Raw genomic sequence first — 16603 nt, 5'->3', positions numbered from 1 at the left:
ATACATGATGTCACCACTAGATTGCAATCAGCTGACACCATCTAAAGTTTAATTGTGTCGAAGAAATTCAATAACAAGTTCAAAACATTTCACAATTCTAGTCTACAAGCTTGATTTGGCTTTGTTTCATTTATTCAATCCTTGGCTGAGAACCAAATATTTAACTTCACAGGGCCTTAAATTTTATTTTTTGATTATCTTTTCATTTAATATACAAACAAGTGAGTGCATTTTAGGGAAGGACAAAACAATACCATCAAATTCATCTGAAATTAGAATAACAGGAATGAAACAAAAATCAGAGAAATATAAGAGGATTATGCATGATTATACTTTAATATTAATAATCTGCCAGTCATCACCTATTGATAGCATTTTAGATCACATGACAACTACACAAAATATCTGCTACTTGTTTGTTGTTTTAATATTAATCAGGCCGTTGTTTTTTTTCTTTTGAATTGTTTCTTGTTTTGTCATGCAGAGGCCTTTTAAGGCTTACTGCACAGTATGGGCTTTGCTCCATATTCTACCCTGAATAGTGCAACCTCGTCCTTTGGTCTCTGGTGGCATTTTGTCTCATTGGCAATCTAACCAAGTTTCCTTAATTTCATATATATGAAAAAAAAGTATTTTAGCTGACCAAATGTTCTGTTTGAAAAATTCCTATTGATCACATAGTTTCAAAGGTCATGTCTCTTCTGACCATTAAAAGTTTTTCTCTGAATCTCAATTAAGATTCAAAAAGTTTTATTGTTCCTTCTTTTGACGTTAAATGGATAAATCAAATTCACAGCTTGATAAGATGTTAAATATACCGTCCTTACATTGAGGATTCTACATCAAAATCATAAAGAGAAGGACATTCTTTTTTAATATATTAACAGATAATTAACTTTTTTAATATATTAACAGATATTTAACTACATTTCTTATAATAAAAATTTAAATAGATGGCGGCAATGATATATTCCATCTCCTCACCTGGTTGTAGGTCCTCCACCACATTATCTACAGGAACATTGGGCTGTGGTACTACTGGTGGGGGTATTCCCATGCCTCCTAGCAAATCTCCAAAAGCGTCAGACTTTTGTGGAGCTAAAATATAGTTTGTCATCATCAAGGAAACATATTAACATAACCTTTGTACAGCTTGTTTCCAAATATTATTATTTTAGCGTATTTTTGTATGATGATATATTTGTAATGATGATGAATAATTATGCTTAAACCATCATCATGAAAATCAGTTGATGGATTGAAAATGTCGTAAACTTTTGTGTGATACATTGTGAGTGGAGTGTGAGGCCCTCAAGGGAGAATAGTGTTTTTACTTATTAAGCTCACCTTTTTGAAATAAAGATTAATATTATATATTCATATAAATTTAATTTACAAATTGTGGCAAAAACCACATTTGCTTTGAAATAAAGAAAAATTCACAATTTGCAATTATTTTTTAAATGAATTTTATGCAGTAGCAAAACTACTAGCATATATATAACCTTTACAAAAATTACAAGACTGGACTATTTTTGTTTTTTGAACCATACCTGCTGGTTGATGAGGTGGTGGGGTACCAGTAAAGCTTCCTGTTCTTGGTGCAGTACCAGTCATACTTCCTGCTCTGACTTGGGCCGGGTAAAGTTCTGGTGGAAGTTTTGGTGGTAAAGATACACCGGCTTTGACTAAATCAGCCAAATGCAAAGCTATACAAAACTCTTCACAACTTAGCTTTCCATCTTTATCATAATCAGCCAAATTCCTGAAAAGAATAATTTGATATTCACTACAAAATGGTGAAAGTTTAAACTTTTTTTTTATTCACGTATAAGAGCACAAAATCTTACCCTTGACCATCTATAAAAAATGTTATGTATAACTGCAGTTATACATACCTAATGATATAATAAAAAGCAACAAAAAAAGCAAATACAGGAAAAAGTGGGATTGGACAGCCCTTTACATAATAACAAATAGGTTAAGGGATTCAGGACTGCCATTACTATGCACTACACTTTTGATTTCATACTAAAATTTTAACACGGTGGGTATAATTATGTGCATATTTATATCTGTGATTAGTGTTTGCTTTCATTTCATCTTTTTTTTTTATATACATGGTTTGTTATTTACATGTTTTCCTTCGTTAATTCAAATATGACCACAAATTTGATATGACACTAATGTTATTGAGAAGATCAACCATGTTTCATGATTCAACATAAAAAAAAACCATGGTGATAAGGAAATCAACTTCTACTACTTCATCAAAAGTAATACACTACTGTACCGGTAGATATACAAAATAAAATCTTATAAAAATATTAGGAGTTAACTTACCATATTTGAGCCAATATTGGCTGTGGTAATCCTGTCTGTACTAACAATGCTCTGGCTTCTACACCTGAAAGACCAAATAATCAGTTCAGATGTACATATAGTCAATTAAGAATAAGAATAAGAATAAGAATAAGAATATTTATTGAATCCAATTAAAGGGCCAGTTTCTGAGAATATACATGTATATATAAAGTATTAATTATACAGTAATTTTTTAGATATATTACCTTAAAAATAAAGAATTAAATAACTATACTCCATACCAGATGGTGTTTGAAAATAAATAAAATAGAATATTAACCCTCTCTAATACATAAAACATAAACTACATCACTACTACATGTATATTTAGTTTACTGAATTCTATGATAGGATTTTGGAATTATTTCATAGGAGAGTGACATTTTCACTACCTTTTGGGGTTGGGACATTTTAAAGGAAAATATATAGCATGTGCCACCATAAAAAAAGAAACAGACAACTGGAAGTGTCTCAGCTTTATCATGAGCCAGCATACCTAGCAAGTTCACAATATAGCCTGAGAAACTGCCTACTTGAAATGTGTTACACAAATTAATCCTAAATTTTGAGTCTTTTTTTACATCACATCTTCTTTTGTTTGATTCTTTGGTACAAAATGTAGCTTCAGTACTTTATAACTTACAAACCTGTTAAATATCCTCGTTTATGTCTATCATTGGTATTAAATGTCTGTGTATGTCTCAGCTTGGAATTATGTGGAATTGCAAACCCTACAGCTGGTGGACCACTGGAATATAAATAAAATATCTGATAACAGCAAGAATGTAAACTTTGCCTGAAAATAAATGCCTCCATGGTCTCATGGTCGCCATAACTACTTTAAAATTTGTGCATTTTCCATGTCCCAACACTTATGTTATTACGCCATATTAAAAACAAATCATTCAATGATATCACTATACCAATTGACCTCCCTCAACCAGTGTACTTATTTAATAAATAACTACTCTAGATTGGTCTATGGTCAAAACAAAAACGTAAAATATTGTACAGTGAATTTTTTAATCTTCTCACTTCTGCCAAGCACACAGCATTTAAGTGTAACAGCATGGACAGGTTAGTTCGAGGTCATAATAGTGTCTGAAAAGGGATTTAGTTTTCCAGGGTACTGTAACCTTATTTAATAGCAAGCATGTTATAATCTATCAAGGCATGTCAGTCTAGTACAAAGCAGGTTCAATAGCATGTTATCATTATAGATATTCATGTGATATTTGCCACTGGATATTTAAGTATATCTATTGATCAATAAATGTGTCTGAATTTATATATACATGTAAGTGGCTTTTAAACATCCTGGGATCTATTCAGCACATAGAGTTGACCTGAATGGGTATTATTTATTTTTTAAAGCACTATTTTGAAAATATACCTGTTGCCGTGAGTAGGAAATTTTTACTGCAATTAATGAGTGAAAATCTATTACAGGTAATTATGTTCACAGAACAATGAAGTTTCAAATAAATCTCTGAAAATCAACATACACTCAGGGCTCATGCTAGCAGGCAACTGTGGCGATAAAGCCGCTTTCGCGTCCGTCACTTCGCTTTGCCCGACCATCAAAAGCGAAATCTAGTCGCCCTGTTGTTCACCATACTCGCCTTTAGTCTCTTTCGTCATTGGAAATTTTCAATTTTTACCAAGTCGATGAAACGTCAATTTCTTATTTATAAGTAAAGAAATTAAAAGACATAAAAGATTTATTTTCTTCAGAAAAGAAGTTAAAGCATTGAACTTACAGTTTGTTGTGTGTTATTTCATAGAGACAATTTTTTTATCACTTTCGATGTTACTCGAGAGCGTACATCAAATCATTCTAATTTTCAGCAAAATAAGTTTGTTACTTCATTACAACGTGATGAAAGTTGCCTTCAGTAAATGTATAATCCATTTTTTGCATTAAAAACGTCATATTCCTTTCCAAATAGGTTGTCAAACATCGCTTATTTTTGTAAATATTCTTCGTCCGCCATTGAAATATTTGTACGAACTACAGATCGGAGGTGGGATTCATCGGAAACGGACCAGCTATGACAGAAATCTGTATTCTTCCGATAATAACTACGGATGCACGAATGGCACAACGGACAGAAGATTACGCATTCCACACGCATTAACAGACTTTTGGTTAGATCTGCTTGATTAATGTATATATTTCCGTGTATATGCATTGTTTCAATTTATTTTGCTTCACTCTGGGACTATTACACTAATAAGAATATATTATGTCCCAGCTTAACTTTGTTAAATTTATATATCTTTTTAATGAGAAACACTGAATTTAATAAACATGATAAACAGAATAGTTTTTTAATTGAATTGTAATTCATATATTATACTTTCTTTTCTTTTTTGATATAAAAATCTTTTTAGTGCTAGATATTTAGTAGGTATTTTCTGACAGGACTAATATAATTGTGCAATTAGATGTTATAAACTTAAACAACTTTGAATTTGAACTATTACTTTATTGTATACTCAGATCTATATGAATTGAACAATATAAAAAGAAAATAAGATACATATGGCCCTTTATAAAACATTGTAGCGCCGCAAGCGAATGAACACTTTTCTTTTAATCTTCAAATTTCACCACTTCTCCCTATCAGATTCAAAAAGAGAAGTCACTTCTCCCTATTATTCTGAAGTAGTGTGAGCTCTGACACTCATGTATGCTAGGAATGGAAGTACTTATAATTTATTCCAACAAAGAAACTTTTACAATTATACAAATAAGAGAAAAATACTGTTCAGATTTCATGATTTAATTTCTGACCTTTTTGAATTATAGCTCTTCATCCTTTTAATAAGCTTTGGATTTTCAAATATTTTAGCATCCAGCATCACTGAAGAGACATTTATGGTCCAAATGCCCATCTAGTGCAGAAAAATTGGTACGGTTATTGCTATCACTGGCAATTGAATGATCCTTTAATTTTTAACATTTAACATTTTCTAAAATTAAAATCTTTGGACATTCAAGCATCTATATCTTCAATTAGATGGGTAAATTTAAAAAGAAAAGATAATCATTTGCACTGATGAAAAAATAAATAGCTTACCCTGGTTGAGATACTTGGGCCACTTGAGGTTGACCAAATGAACCTGTCCTTGGTTTTCCATCAAATCCAACCTGCATACCCATGGTTTGACCACCTAAAATATATATATATATATAAGTTAACTTGTCATATTATCCTCACTATCTTGAAATACTCAGATGATCATTACAAGGAGGCAAATGCATGGAGAAACACTTCATCAAACTTCAGTAAATAGTTATCAAAGGTACCAGGATTATAATTTAATACGCCAGACGCACGTTTCGTCTACATTAGACTCATCAGTGACGCTCAGATCAAAACAGTTATAAAGCCAAACAAGTACAAAGTTGAAGAGCACTGAGGACCCAAAATTCCAAAAAGTTGTGCCAAATAGGGCTAAGGTAATCTATTCTTTGGATAAGAAAATCCTTAGTTTTACGAAAATTCAAAGTTTTGTAACAGGAAATTTATAATAAAATGCTTCGCTGGGCGCAGCTTGATACGACCGCAGAGGTCGAACCCTGAACAGTTGGGGCAAGTATGGACACAACATTCAAGCTTGATACAGCTCTGAATTTGGATTGTGATTAAATATTTGACACAGCATAGGTTTCTGACACAGAAAGAATGTGGTCTAAGAACTTCAATTTTTTTAATTTACCTATTATGGTCCAATGTCCAAAATCAAAATACATGGTTAGATTCAGCATATCAAAGAACCCCATATATTCAATTTTTGTTGAAATCAAACAAAGTTTAATTTTGGACCCCAACTTGGACAAACTTGAAAACTGGTCCCATAATCAAAAATCTAAACACATGTTTAGATTCAGCATATCAAAGTACCCAAAGAATTCAATTTTTGTTAAAATCAAACTAAGTTTAATTTTGGACCCTTTGGACCTTAATGTAGACAAATTTAAAAAACGGGACCCAAAATTAAAAATCTAAAAACACGGTTAGATTTGGCATATCAAAGAACCCCAATAATTAAATTTTTGATGAAATCAAACAAAGTTTAATTTTGGACCCTTTTGACCTCAATATGAACCAATTTGATAGCGGGCCCACAAATAAAAAATCTAAATACATGGTAAGATTCAGCATATCAAAGAACCCCATATATTCAATTTTTGTTGAAATCAAACAAAGTTTAATTTTGGACCCCAATTTGGATCAACTTGAAAACTGGGCCAAAAATCTAAAATCTAAATACATGTTTAGATTCAGCATATCAAAGAACCCCATATATTCAATTTTTGTTGAAATCAAACAAAGTTTAATTTTGGACCCCAACTTGGACCAACTTGAAAACTGGTCCCATAATCAAAAATCTAAACACATGTTTAGATTCAGCATATCAAAGAACCCCAAAAATTCAATTTTTGTTAAAATCAAACTAAGTTTAATTTTGGACCCTTTGGACCTTAATGTAGACCAATTTAAAAAACAGGACCAAGAATTAAAAATCTAAATACACGGTTAGATTTGGCATATCAAAGAACCCCAATAATTCAATTTTTGATGAAATCAAACAAAGTTTAATTTTGGACCCTTTTGACCTCAATATGAACCAATTTGATAGCGGGCCCACAAATAAAAAATCTAAATACATGGTAAGATTCAGCATATCAAAGAACCCCATATATTCAATTTTTGTTGAAATCAAACAAAGTTTAATTTTGGACCCCAATTTGGACCAACTTGAAAACTGGGCCAAAAATCTAAAATCTAAATACATGTTTAGATTCAGCATATCAAAGAACCCCATATATTCAATTTTTGTTGAAATCAAACAAAGTTTAATTTTGGACCCAACTTGGACCAACTTGAAAACTGGGCCCATAATCAAAAATCTAAACACATGTTTAGATTCAGCATATCAAAGAACCCCAAGAATTCAATTTTTGATAAAATCAAACTAAGTTTAATTTTGGACCCTTTGGACCTTAATGTAGACCAATTTAAATAAAATGCTCCGCAGGGCGCAGCTTGATACGACCGCAGAGGTCGAACCCTGAACAGTTTGGGCAAGTATGGACACAACATTCAAGCTTGATACAGCTCTGAATTTGGATTGTGATTAAATATTTGACACAGCATAGGTTTCTGACACAGAATGAATGTGGTCTAAGAACTTAAAAATTTTAAATTGGACATTCACCTATTATGGTCCAATATCCAAAATCTAAATACATGGTTAGATTCAGCATATCAAAGAACCCCAAGAATTCAATTTTTGATGAAATCAAACAAAGTTTAATTTTGGACCCTTTCGACCTCAATGTGGACAAAGTTGATAACGGGGCCCAAAAATCAAAAATCTAAATACATGGTTAGATTCAGCATATCAAAGAACCCCATATATTCAATTTTTGTTGAAATCAAACAAAGTTTAATTTTGGACCCTGATTTGGACCAGCTTGAAAACTGGGCCCATAATCAAAAATCTAAATACATGTTTAGATTCAGCATATCAAAGAACCCTAAAAATTCAATTTTTGTTAAAATCAAACTAAGTTTAATTTTGGACCCTTTGGACCTTTATGTAGACCAATTTGAAAACGGAACCAAAAATTAAGAATCTAAATACACGGTTAGATTCGGCATATCAAAGAACCCCAATAATTCAATTTTTGATGAAATCAAACAAAGTTAAATTTTGGACCCTTTGGACTTCAATGTGGACCAATTTTAAAACGGGGCCCAAAATCCAAAAACTTAATACACCGTTAGATTCAGCATATTACAGAACCCCATATATTCAATTTTTGTTGAAATCAAACAAAGTTTAATTTTGGACCCCGATTTGGACCAACTTGAAAACTGGGCCCATAATCAAAAATCTAAATACATGGTTAGATTCAGCATATCAAAGAACCCCATATATTCAATTTTTGTTGAAATCAAACAAAGTTTAATTTTGGACCCCGATTTGGACCAACTTGAAAACTGGGCCCATAATCAAAAATCTAAATACATGGTTAGATTCAGCATATCAAAGAACCCCATATATTCAATTTTTGATGAAATCAAACAAAGTTTAATTTTGGACCCTTTTGATCTCAATGTGGACAAAGTTGATAACGGGGCCCAACAATCAAAAATCTAAATACATGGTTAGATTCAGCATATCAAAGAACCCCATATATTCAATTTTTGTTGAAATCAAACAAAGTTTAATTTTGGACCCCGATTTGGACCAACTTGAAAACTGGGCCCAAAAACAAAAATCTAAATACATGGTTAGATTCAGCATATCAAAGAACCCCATATATTCAATTTTTGTTGAAATCAAACAAAGTTTAATTTTGGACCCCGATTTGGACCAACTTGAAAACTGGGCCCATAATCAAAAATCTAAATACATGGTTAGATTCAGCATATCAAAGAACCCCATATATTCAATTTTTGTTGAAATCAAACTAAGTTTAATTTTGGACCCTTTGGACCTTTATGTAGACCAATTTGAAAACAGAACCAAAAATTAAGAATCTAAATACACGGTTAGATTCGGCATATCAAAGAACCCCAATAATTCAATTTTTGATGAAATCAAACAAAGTTAAATTTTGGACCCTTTGGACCTCAATGTGGACCAATTTAAAAACGGGGCCCAAAATCCAAAAACTTAATACACGGTTAGATTCAGCATATTAAAGAACCCCAAGAATTCAAGAATAAATCCCCATTGAAATTGATCAAGAAATAAGCAATTTATACGAAGTATCTTCTTTTGCACAATACTGTGCAATTGATTATTTCTTGCTATTGCGCAATACTGTACAATTGACAATTTCTTGCTATTGCGCAATATTGTGCTATTGGATATTTCTTGCTATTGCGCAATACTGTGCAATTGAAGATTTCTTGCTATTGCGCAATACTGTGCAATTGAAGATTTCTTGCTATTGCGCAATACTGTGCAATTGAAGATTTCTTGCTATTGTGCAATACTGTGCAATTGAAAATTTCTTGCTATTGCACAATACTTATTATATAATAATTTACACATCCTGTTTGGTGTGTATCTCCTACCATATCATTATTATTTGCTTTTAAATATAAATCAGAAATAACCAACTTAAAATGGAAAATTTTAAAAGAAAAAAAAAAGGAAAAAAAGAAAAAAAAAAATCCCCCCCCCAAAATTTTTTGAACCCCCTTATGATTCATCACCCCCAAACTCAATCTCAGCCTTCCCTTTGTGGTATGGTACCTTGCAGTACAATTTCAGAGAGATCCATACACTTGAACACAAGTTATTGTCTGGAAACTAGAAAAATGCTTATTTTTGGCCCCTTTTTGGCCCCCAATTCCTAAATGTTTCGGGCAATTACCCCCAAACTCAATTCCAGCTTTCCCTTTGTGATATGGAACCTTGTAGTACAATTTCAGAAATATCCAAACACTTACACACAAGTTATTGTCATGAAACTAGAAAAATGCTTGTTTTTTGCCCCTTTTTTGGCCCCTAATTCCTAACATTTTGAGGCAATTACCCCCAAAATCAATTACAGCCTTCCCTTTGTGATATGGAACCTTGTGGTACAATGTCAGAGAGATCCATACACTTACACACAAGTTATTGTCTGGAAGTTACAAAAATGCTTATTGTTGGCCCCTTTTTGGCCCCTAATTCCTTAACTGTTGGTACCATAACCCCCAAAATCAATCCCAACCTTCCTTTCATGGTATTGAACCTTATGGTAAAATTTCATGGAGATCCATTCACTTAAACTAAAGTTAGAGTGCGAAAACCAATGTGTCTTCGGACGACGCCAGACGACGCCGGACGACGACGACGACGACGACGACAACGACGACGACGACGACGACGACGACGCCAACGTCATACCAATATACGACCAAAAAATTTTCAATTTTTGCGGTCGTATAAAAACGGGACCCAAAATTAAAAATCTAAATACACGGTTAAATTCTGCATATCAAAGAACCCCAATAATTCAATTTTTGATGAAATCAAACAAAGTTAAATTTTGGACCCTTTGGACCTCAATGTGGACCAATTTAAAAACGGGGCCCAAAATCCAAAAACTTAATACACGGTTAGATTCAGCATATTAAAGAACCCCAAGAATTCAAGAATAAAACCCCATTGAAATTGATCAAGAAATAAGCAATTTATACGAAGTATCTTCTTTTGCACAATACTGTGCAATTGAATATTTCTTGCTATTGCGCAATACTGTACAATTGACAATTTCTTGCTATTGCGCAATATTGTGCTATTGGATATTTCTTGCTATTGCGCAATACTGTGCAATTGAAGATTTCTTGCTATTGCGCAATACTGTGCAATTGAAGATTTCTTGCTATTGTGCAATACTGTGCAATTGAAAATTTCTTGCTATTGCACAATACTTATTATATAATAATTTACACATCCTGTTTGGTGTGTATCTCCTACCATATCATTATTATTTGCTTTTAAATATAAATCAGAAATAACCAACTTAAAATGGAAAATTTTAAAAGAAAAAAAAAAGGAAAAAAAGAAAAAAAAAAAAAAAAAAAAATCCCCCCCCCCAAATTTTTTGAACCCCCTTATGATTCATCACCCCCAAACTCAATCCCAGCCTTCCCTTTGTGGTATGGTACCTTGCAGTACAATTTCAGAGAGATCCATACACTTGAACACAAGTTATTGTCTGGAAACTAGAAAAATGCTTATTTTTGGCCCCTTTTTGGCCCCCAATTCCTAAACGTTTCGGGCAATTACCCCCAAACTCAATTCCAGCTTTCCCTTTGTGATATGGTACCTTGTAGTACAATTTCAGAAATATCCAAACACTTACACACAAGTTATTGTCATGAAACTAGAAAAATGCTTGTTTTTTGCCCCTTTTTTGGCCCCTAATTCCTAAAATTTTGAGGCAATTACCCCCAAAATCAATTACAGCCTTCCCTTTGTGATATGGAACCTTGTGGTACAATGTCAGAGAGATCCATACACTTACACACAAGTTATTGTCTGAAAGTTACAAAAATGCTTATTTTTGGCCCCTTTTTGGCCCCTAATTCCTTAACTGTTGGTACCATAACCCCCAAAATCAATCCCAACCTTCCTTTCGTGGTATTGAACCTTATGGTGAAATTTCATGGAGATCCATTCACTTAAACTAAAGTTAGAGTGCGAAAACCAATGTGTCTTCGGACGACGACGCCGGACGACGACGACGACGCCAACGTCATACCAATATACGACCAAAAAATTTTTAATTTTTGCGGTCGTATAAAAATGACCAGTAAATTACATGCCATTAGAGAGGTTTTTATATATTCTGTAGAGACAACTATGCATGAATATTCATGAATGTTAATTTCTATTTAAGGAATGGGGACAGTCATTGGTCCATAAGGTCTTGAATTCAAAGGTCTGAATAGTTACTGTAAAGGAAATTTTATTGATGTATAACAACTTTTTTTTTTTGCAAACTCTTGTGAAATTATTACTAGTAAACAAACCAACGTTACTTCTATAAATGCTTATCGAATATTGTTTAACAGAACTTTTCCAGTATAACCTACCCATGTGCCCCATCTGTGGATTTACACCATTGGACATAATCGGCATTGCCATGGAACTTGCTACCATGTTGGTTGGTGCTAAACCACTCATCATAGGCATTCCTAACAAACAAGTATATCAGAACAATTTATAAAATGTCACTCTTCCCAATAATAACAAGAAATGATTGTAACAGGATGCTGTTACGAAGTCTCCCAAACGAAGCTCCCATAATTCGTAATTCCCAGGGTCGCCTGACATTGGACAAAGCCCAGTGAAAATTGGTTTGGTCCAGTAAAGTTATATGCATTAGTGATGCCTGGGGACTAACCCTGTATATCATTCAAATCATCTTGGCATGACAAACCAGAATATATATGGTTTAGGGGTGGGGATCTCGACTATTTACAAGATACTAGAACATTGGGGATTGGGGGGAACCCCTGAGGACTGACCCTATACGTCATTCAAATGTTTGAGACATGACGAACAGGAATATATATGGTTTAGGGGTGGGGATCTCGACCATTTACAAGATATAAGAACTTTCTCAAAAGGCATGGGGTAGGGATGACCCCTTGGGACTAACCCTGTATATCATTCAAACCATCTTGGTATGACAAACCAGAATATATATGGTTTAGGGGTGGGGATCTTGACCATTTACAAGATATTAGAACTTTCTTAAATTGCAGGGGGTGGGGTGACCCCTGGGGACTAACCCTGTATATCATTCAAACCATCTTCGCATGACAAATCAGAATATATATGGTTTAGGGGTGGGGATCTCGACCACTTACAAGATATTAGAACTTTCTTAAATGGCAGGGGGTGGGGTGACCTCTAGGGACTAACCCTGTATTTCATTTGATGTGCTTTATCATGACAAACCAGAATATACATGGTTTAGGGGTGGGGATCTCAACCATTTACAAGATATTAGAACTTTCTCAAATGGCAGGGGGTCGGGATGACCCCTGGGGACTAACCCTGTATATCATGCAAACCATCTTAGCATGACAAACCAGAATATATATGGTTTAGGGGTGGGGATCTCGACCATTTACAAGATATTAGAACTTTCTCAAATGGCAGGGGGTAGGGATGACCCCTGGGGACTAACCCTGTATATCATTCAAACCATCTTAGCATGACAAACCAGAACATATATGGTTTAGGGGTGGGGATCTCGACCACTTACAAGATATTAGAACTTTCTTAAATGGAAGGGGGTGGGGTGACCCCTGGGGACTAACCCTGTATTTTATTTGATGTGCTTTATCATGAAAAACCAGAATATATATGGTTTAGGGGTGGGGATCTCGACCACTTACAAGATATTAGAACTTTCTTAAATGGGAGGGGGTGGGGGTGACCCCTGGGGATTAACCCTGTTTATCATTCAAACCATCTTAGCATGACAAACCAGAATATACATGGTTTAGGGGTGGGGATCTCAACCATTTACAAGATATTAGAACTTTCTCAAATGGCAGGGGGTCGGGATGACCCCTGGGGACTAACCCTGTACCTCATTCAAACCATCTTAGCATGACAAACCAGAATATATATGGTTTAGGGGTGGGGATCTCGACCACTTACAAGATATTAGAACTTTCTTAAATGGGAGGGGGTGGGGGTGACCCCTGGGGACTAACCCTGTATATCATTCAAACCATCTTAGCATGACAAACCAGAATATACATGGTTTAGGGATGGGGATCTCGACCACTTACAAGATATTAGAACTTTCTTAAATGGGAGGGGGTGGGGGTGACCCCTGGGGACTAACCCTGTATTTTATTTGATGTGCTTTATCATGACAAACCAGAATATATATGGTTTAGGGGTGGGGATCTCGACCATTTACAAGATATTAGAACTTTCTTAGATGGCAGGGGGTGGGGGTGACCCCTGGGGACTAACCCTGTATTTCATTTAATGTGCTTTATCATTTAGAACATTCTTAATTAAAAAGATTGTGTCTCTCACAAACGGTTTTCAATTAATAATCATTTGAAAATTTTAAAAAATAAAATCCCATAGGGTTCTATAGTAAAACCCTCCTTTCTTTTTGCCCCTCAAAGTACCCCTTTATAAACCCTATTGCAAAAACAAAACCCTGATTGCACCACTACACATGTTAGTCTAACATATTGTGAAACCCTAAGTTAATCCGACAAGCGGTTTTGGAGAACGGGTACGGACAAGTTCAAATTTAAAAGCGGCGGAAGAAGAAGAAGAAGAAGAAGAAGAAGAATAATAATAATAAGAACTGAGCAAAAACAATAAGTCTTCCCAAACTTCGTTTGGGAGACTTAATAATAATAATACAAATAATTCAAAGTTGTATTTTTGAAACTCTTGTCCAATCTCAGCTCTTCTTAAAAATTAGCAGTAATAGAATGCTTACTATTCAGATTCATTCAGATTTACATGTATTTATTATCTTTGTTGAAATAAGCCATTAATAAAATGTTCCGCTGGGCACAGCTTGATACGACCGCAGAGGTCGAACCCTGAACAGTTGGGGCAAGTATGGACACAACATTCAAGCTTGATACACACTGAATTTGGATTGTGATTAAATATTTGACACAGCATAGGTTTCTGACACAGAATGAATGTGGTCTAAGAACATATAAATTTTTAATTTACCTATTCAAACCATATCATTATTATTTGCTTTTATATATAAATCAGAAATAACCAATTTAAATTGGAAAATTTTAAAGAAAAAAAAAGGAAAAAAAGGAGAAAAAAAATCCCTCCCCCCAAATTTTTTGAATCCCCTTATGATTCATCACCCCCAAACTCAATCCCAGCCTTCCCTTTGTGGTATGGTACCTTGCAGTACAATTTCAGAGAGATCCATACACTTGAACACAAGTTATTGTCTGGAAACTAGAAAAATGCTTGTTTTTTGCCCCTTTTTTGCCCCAAATTCCTAAACGTTTAGGGCAATTTCCCCCAAACTCAAACCCAGCTTTCTCTTTGTGATATGGAACCTTGTAGTACAATTTCATAAAGATTCATTCACTTACACACAAGTTATTGTCCTGAAACTAGAAAAATGCTTGTTCTTTGCCCCTTTTTTGGCCCCTTATTCCTAAAATTTTGAGGCAATCACCCCCAAAATCCATCCCAGCCTTCCCTTTGTGGTATGGTACCTTCCAGTATAATTTCAGAGAGATCTATACACGTGAACACATGTTATTGTCTGGAAACTAGAAAATGCTTATTTTTGGCCCCTTATTCCTAAACGTTTTGGGCAATTACCCCCAAACTCAATTCCAGCTTTCCTTTTGTGATATGGAACCTTGTAGTACAATTTCAGAAAGATCCATACACTTACACACAAGTTATTGTTATGAAACTAGAAAAATGCTTGTTTTTTGCCCCTTTTTTGGCCCCTTATTCCTAAAATTTTGAGGCAATTACCCCCAAAATCAATCCCAGCATTCCCTTTGTGATATGGAACCTTGTGGTACAATGTCAGAGAGATCCATAAACTAACACACAACTTATGTATGGAAGTTACAAAAATTCTTATTTTTGGCCCCTTTTTGGCTCCTCATTCCTTAACTGTTGGTACCATAACCCCCAAAATCAATCCCAACCTTCCTTTTGTGGTATTGAACCTTATGGTAAAATTTCATAGAGATCCATTCACTTAAACTAAAGTTAGAGTGCGAAAACCAATGTGTCTTCGGACGACAATGACGACAAAGCCAACGTCATACCAATATACGATTTGCGGTCGTATAAAAATTGAACATAAAATTATCGTCCCTATTAAAAACTGTCTCTGAAATTGAAGGTGGAAAGTTTGTATAAAATACAGAGCTGTATGTGTTATTTTCCAAACTTTTCTCAAAAAGATGTCATGAGTTTCTATTTTGTAAGTCTTTCAAACCTTCACTTCAAACTCTAATATGAAGCCTTTAACACGGAGCCTTGGCTCACACCAAACAGCAAGCTATAAAGGGACCCAAATGACTAGTGTAAAACAATTCAAACAGGAAAACCAACAGTCAAGGCTATAATCTCCAACCTTTTGGTAATAGGTAAGCATTAAAGACTGAGTGGAAATGTACTCATACCTGTAACCATACTCATCCCCATAGGAGCAGCCATCCCAGCTGACATTGGCGAGGGATCAGCCTTCAGACTCTGAGGCAATGATTTTGGGAGCTCAAATCCTTGTAATTTTTTCTTGATAAGATGCATGGCTATAGAAAACTCTTTCTTGTCCATTTTTCCATCATTGTTCATGTCAGCAAGGGTCCTGAAATTCAAATTAATGCATTTACCATACTGTGGATTCAATTATTTTCGTGGTAGAGAAACAATTGTAGTTTCTTGGATATTTAATTTTGTGGTTCTACCAAACTCTTTATATAACCCTATACTTGCTACAGAAAATTTGTACTTAGATGAACATTTAAATTCGTGGTTCAAGTATACCATCAAAATGCGGGAAAATAAGTATTCCACGAATAATAATAAATCCACAGTTATCTTGCTACAGTACATTCGATGTGCAGTGTTCCGAGACCAAAGTTATTGTCTTTGATTTTATGATCTACAAGTATAGTATAGACAGTGTGGTACTTGCAAATAGCAAGAAGGACAAAGGAAT

The 16603-nt window shown here is 34.3% G+C and overlaps 1 protein-coding gene and 1 long non-coding RNA gene across 4 annotated transcripts in view; both read right to left on the bottom strand.

Annotated features, from left to right (window-relative positions):
* The window catches only part of LOC127726629 (intersectin-1-like), a 93860-nt gene that overhangs the window by 72253 nt on the left and 5004 nt on the right, over window positions 1-16603 (bottom strand). For 2 of the 3 annotated variants that reach the window (XM_052234050.1, XM_052234049.1), the window contains exons 5-11: window positions 16065-16249; window positions 11982-12083; window positions 5448-5541; window positions 3012-3112; window positions 2344-2407; window positions 1554-1765; window positions 985-1098 (exon numbers count right to left, since the gene is read on the bottom strand). In XM_052234050.1, the coding sequence (XP_052090010.1) occupies window positions 985-1098; window positions 1554-1765; window positions 2344-2407; window positions 3012-3112; window positions 5448-5541; window positions 11982-12083; window positions 16065-16249 (872 nt within the window). The remainder of the gene's footprint in view (window positions 1-984; window positions 1099-1553; window positions 1766-2343; window positions 2408-3011; window positions 3113-5447; window positions 5542-11981; window positions 12084-16064; window positions 16250-16603) is intronic. The other variant, XM_052234051.1, reaches the window with a different exon arrangement.
* Window positions 5896-11695, bottom strand: LOC127726634 (uncharacterized). The gene is made up of 2 exons (XR_007993622.1): window positions 7378-11695; window positions 5896-6855 (listed from the first exon to the last, which is right to left on the bottom strand). It is a non-coding gene; the product is annotated as an uncharacterized LOC127726634 (long non-coding RNA).

Source organism: Mytilus californianus, unplaced genomic scaffold (assembly GCF_021869535.1).
Source record: "Mytilus californianus isolate M0D057914Y unplaced genomic scaffold, xbMytCali1.0.p SCAF_18, whole genome shotgun sequence".
NCBI classification, from domain to species: Eukaryota; Metazoa; Mollusca; class Bivalvia; order Mytilida; family Mytilidae; genus Mytilus; species Mytilus californianus.
This window is presented reverse-complemented; position numbering and strand designations above follow the sequence as displayed.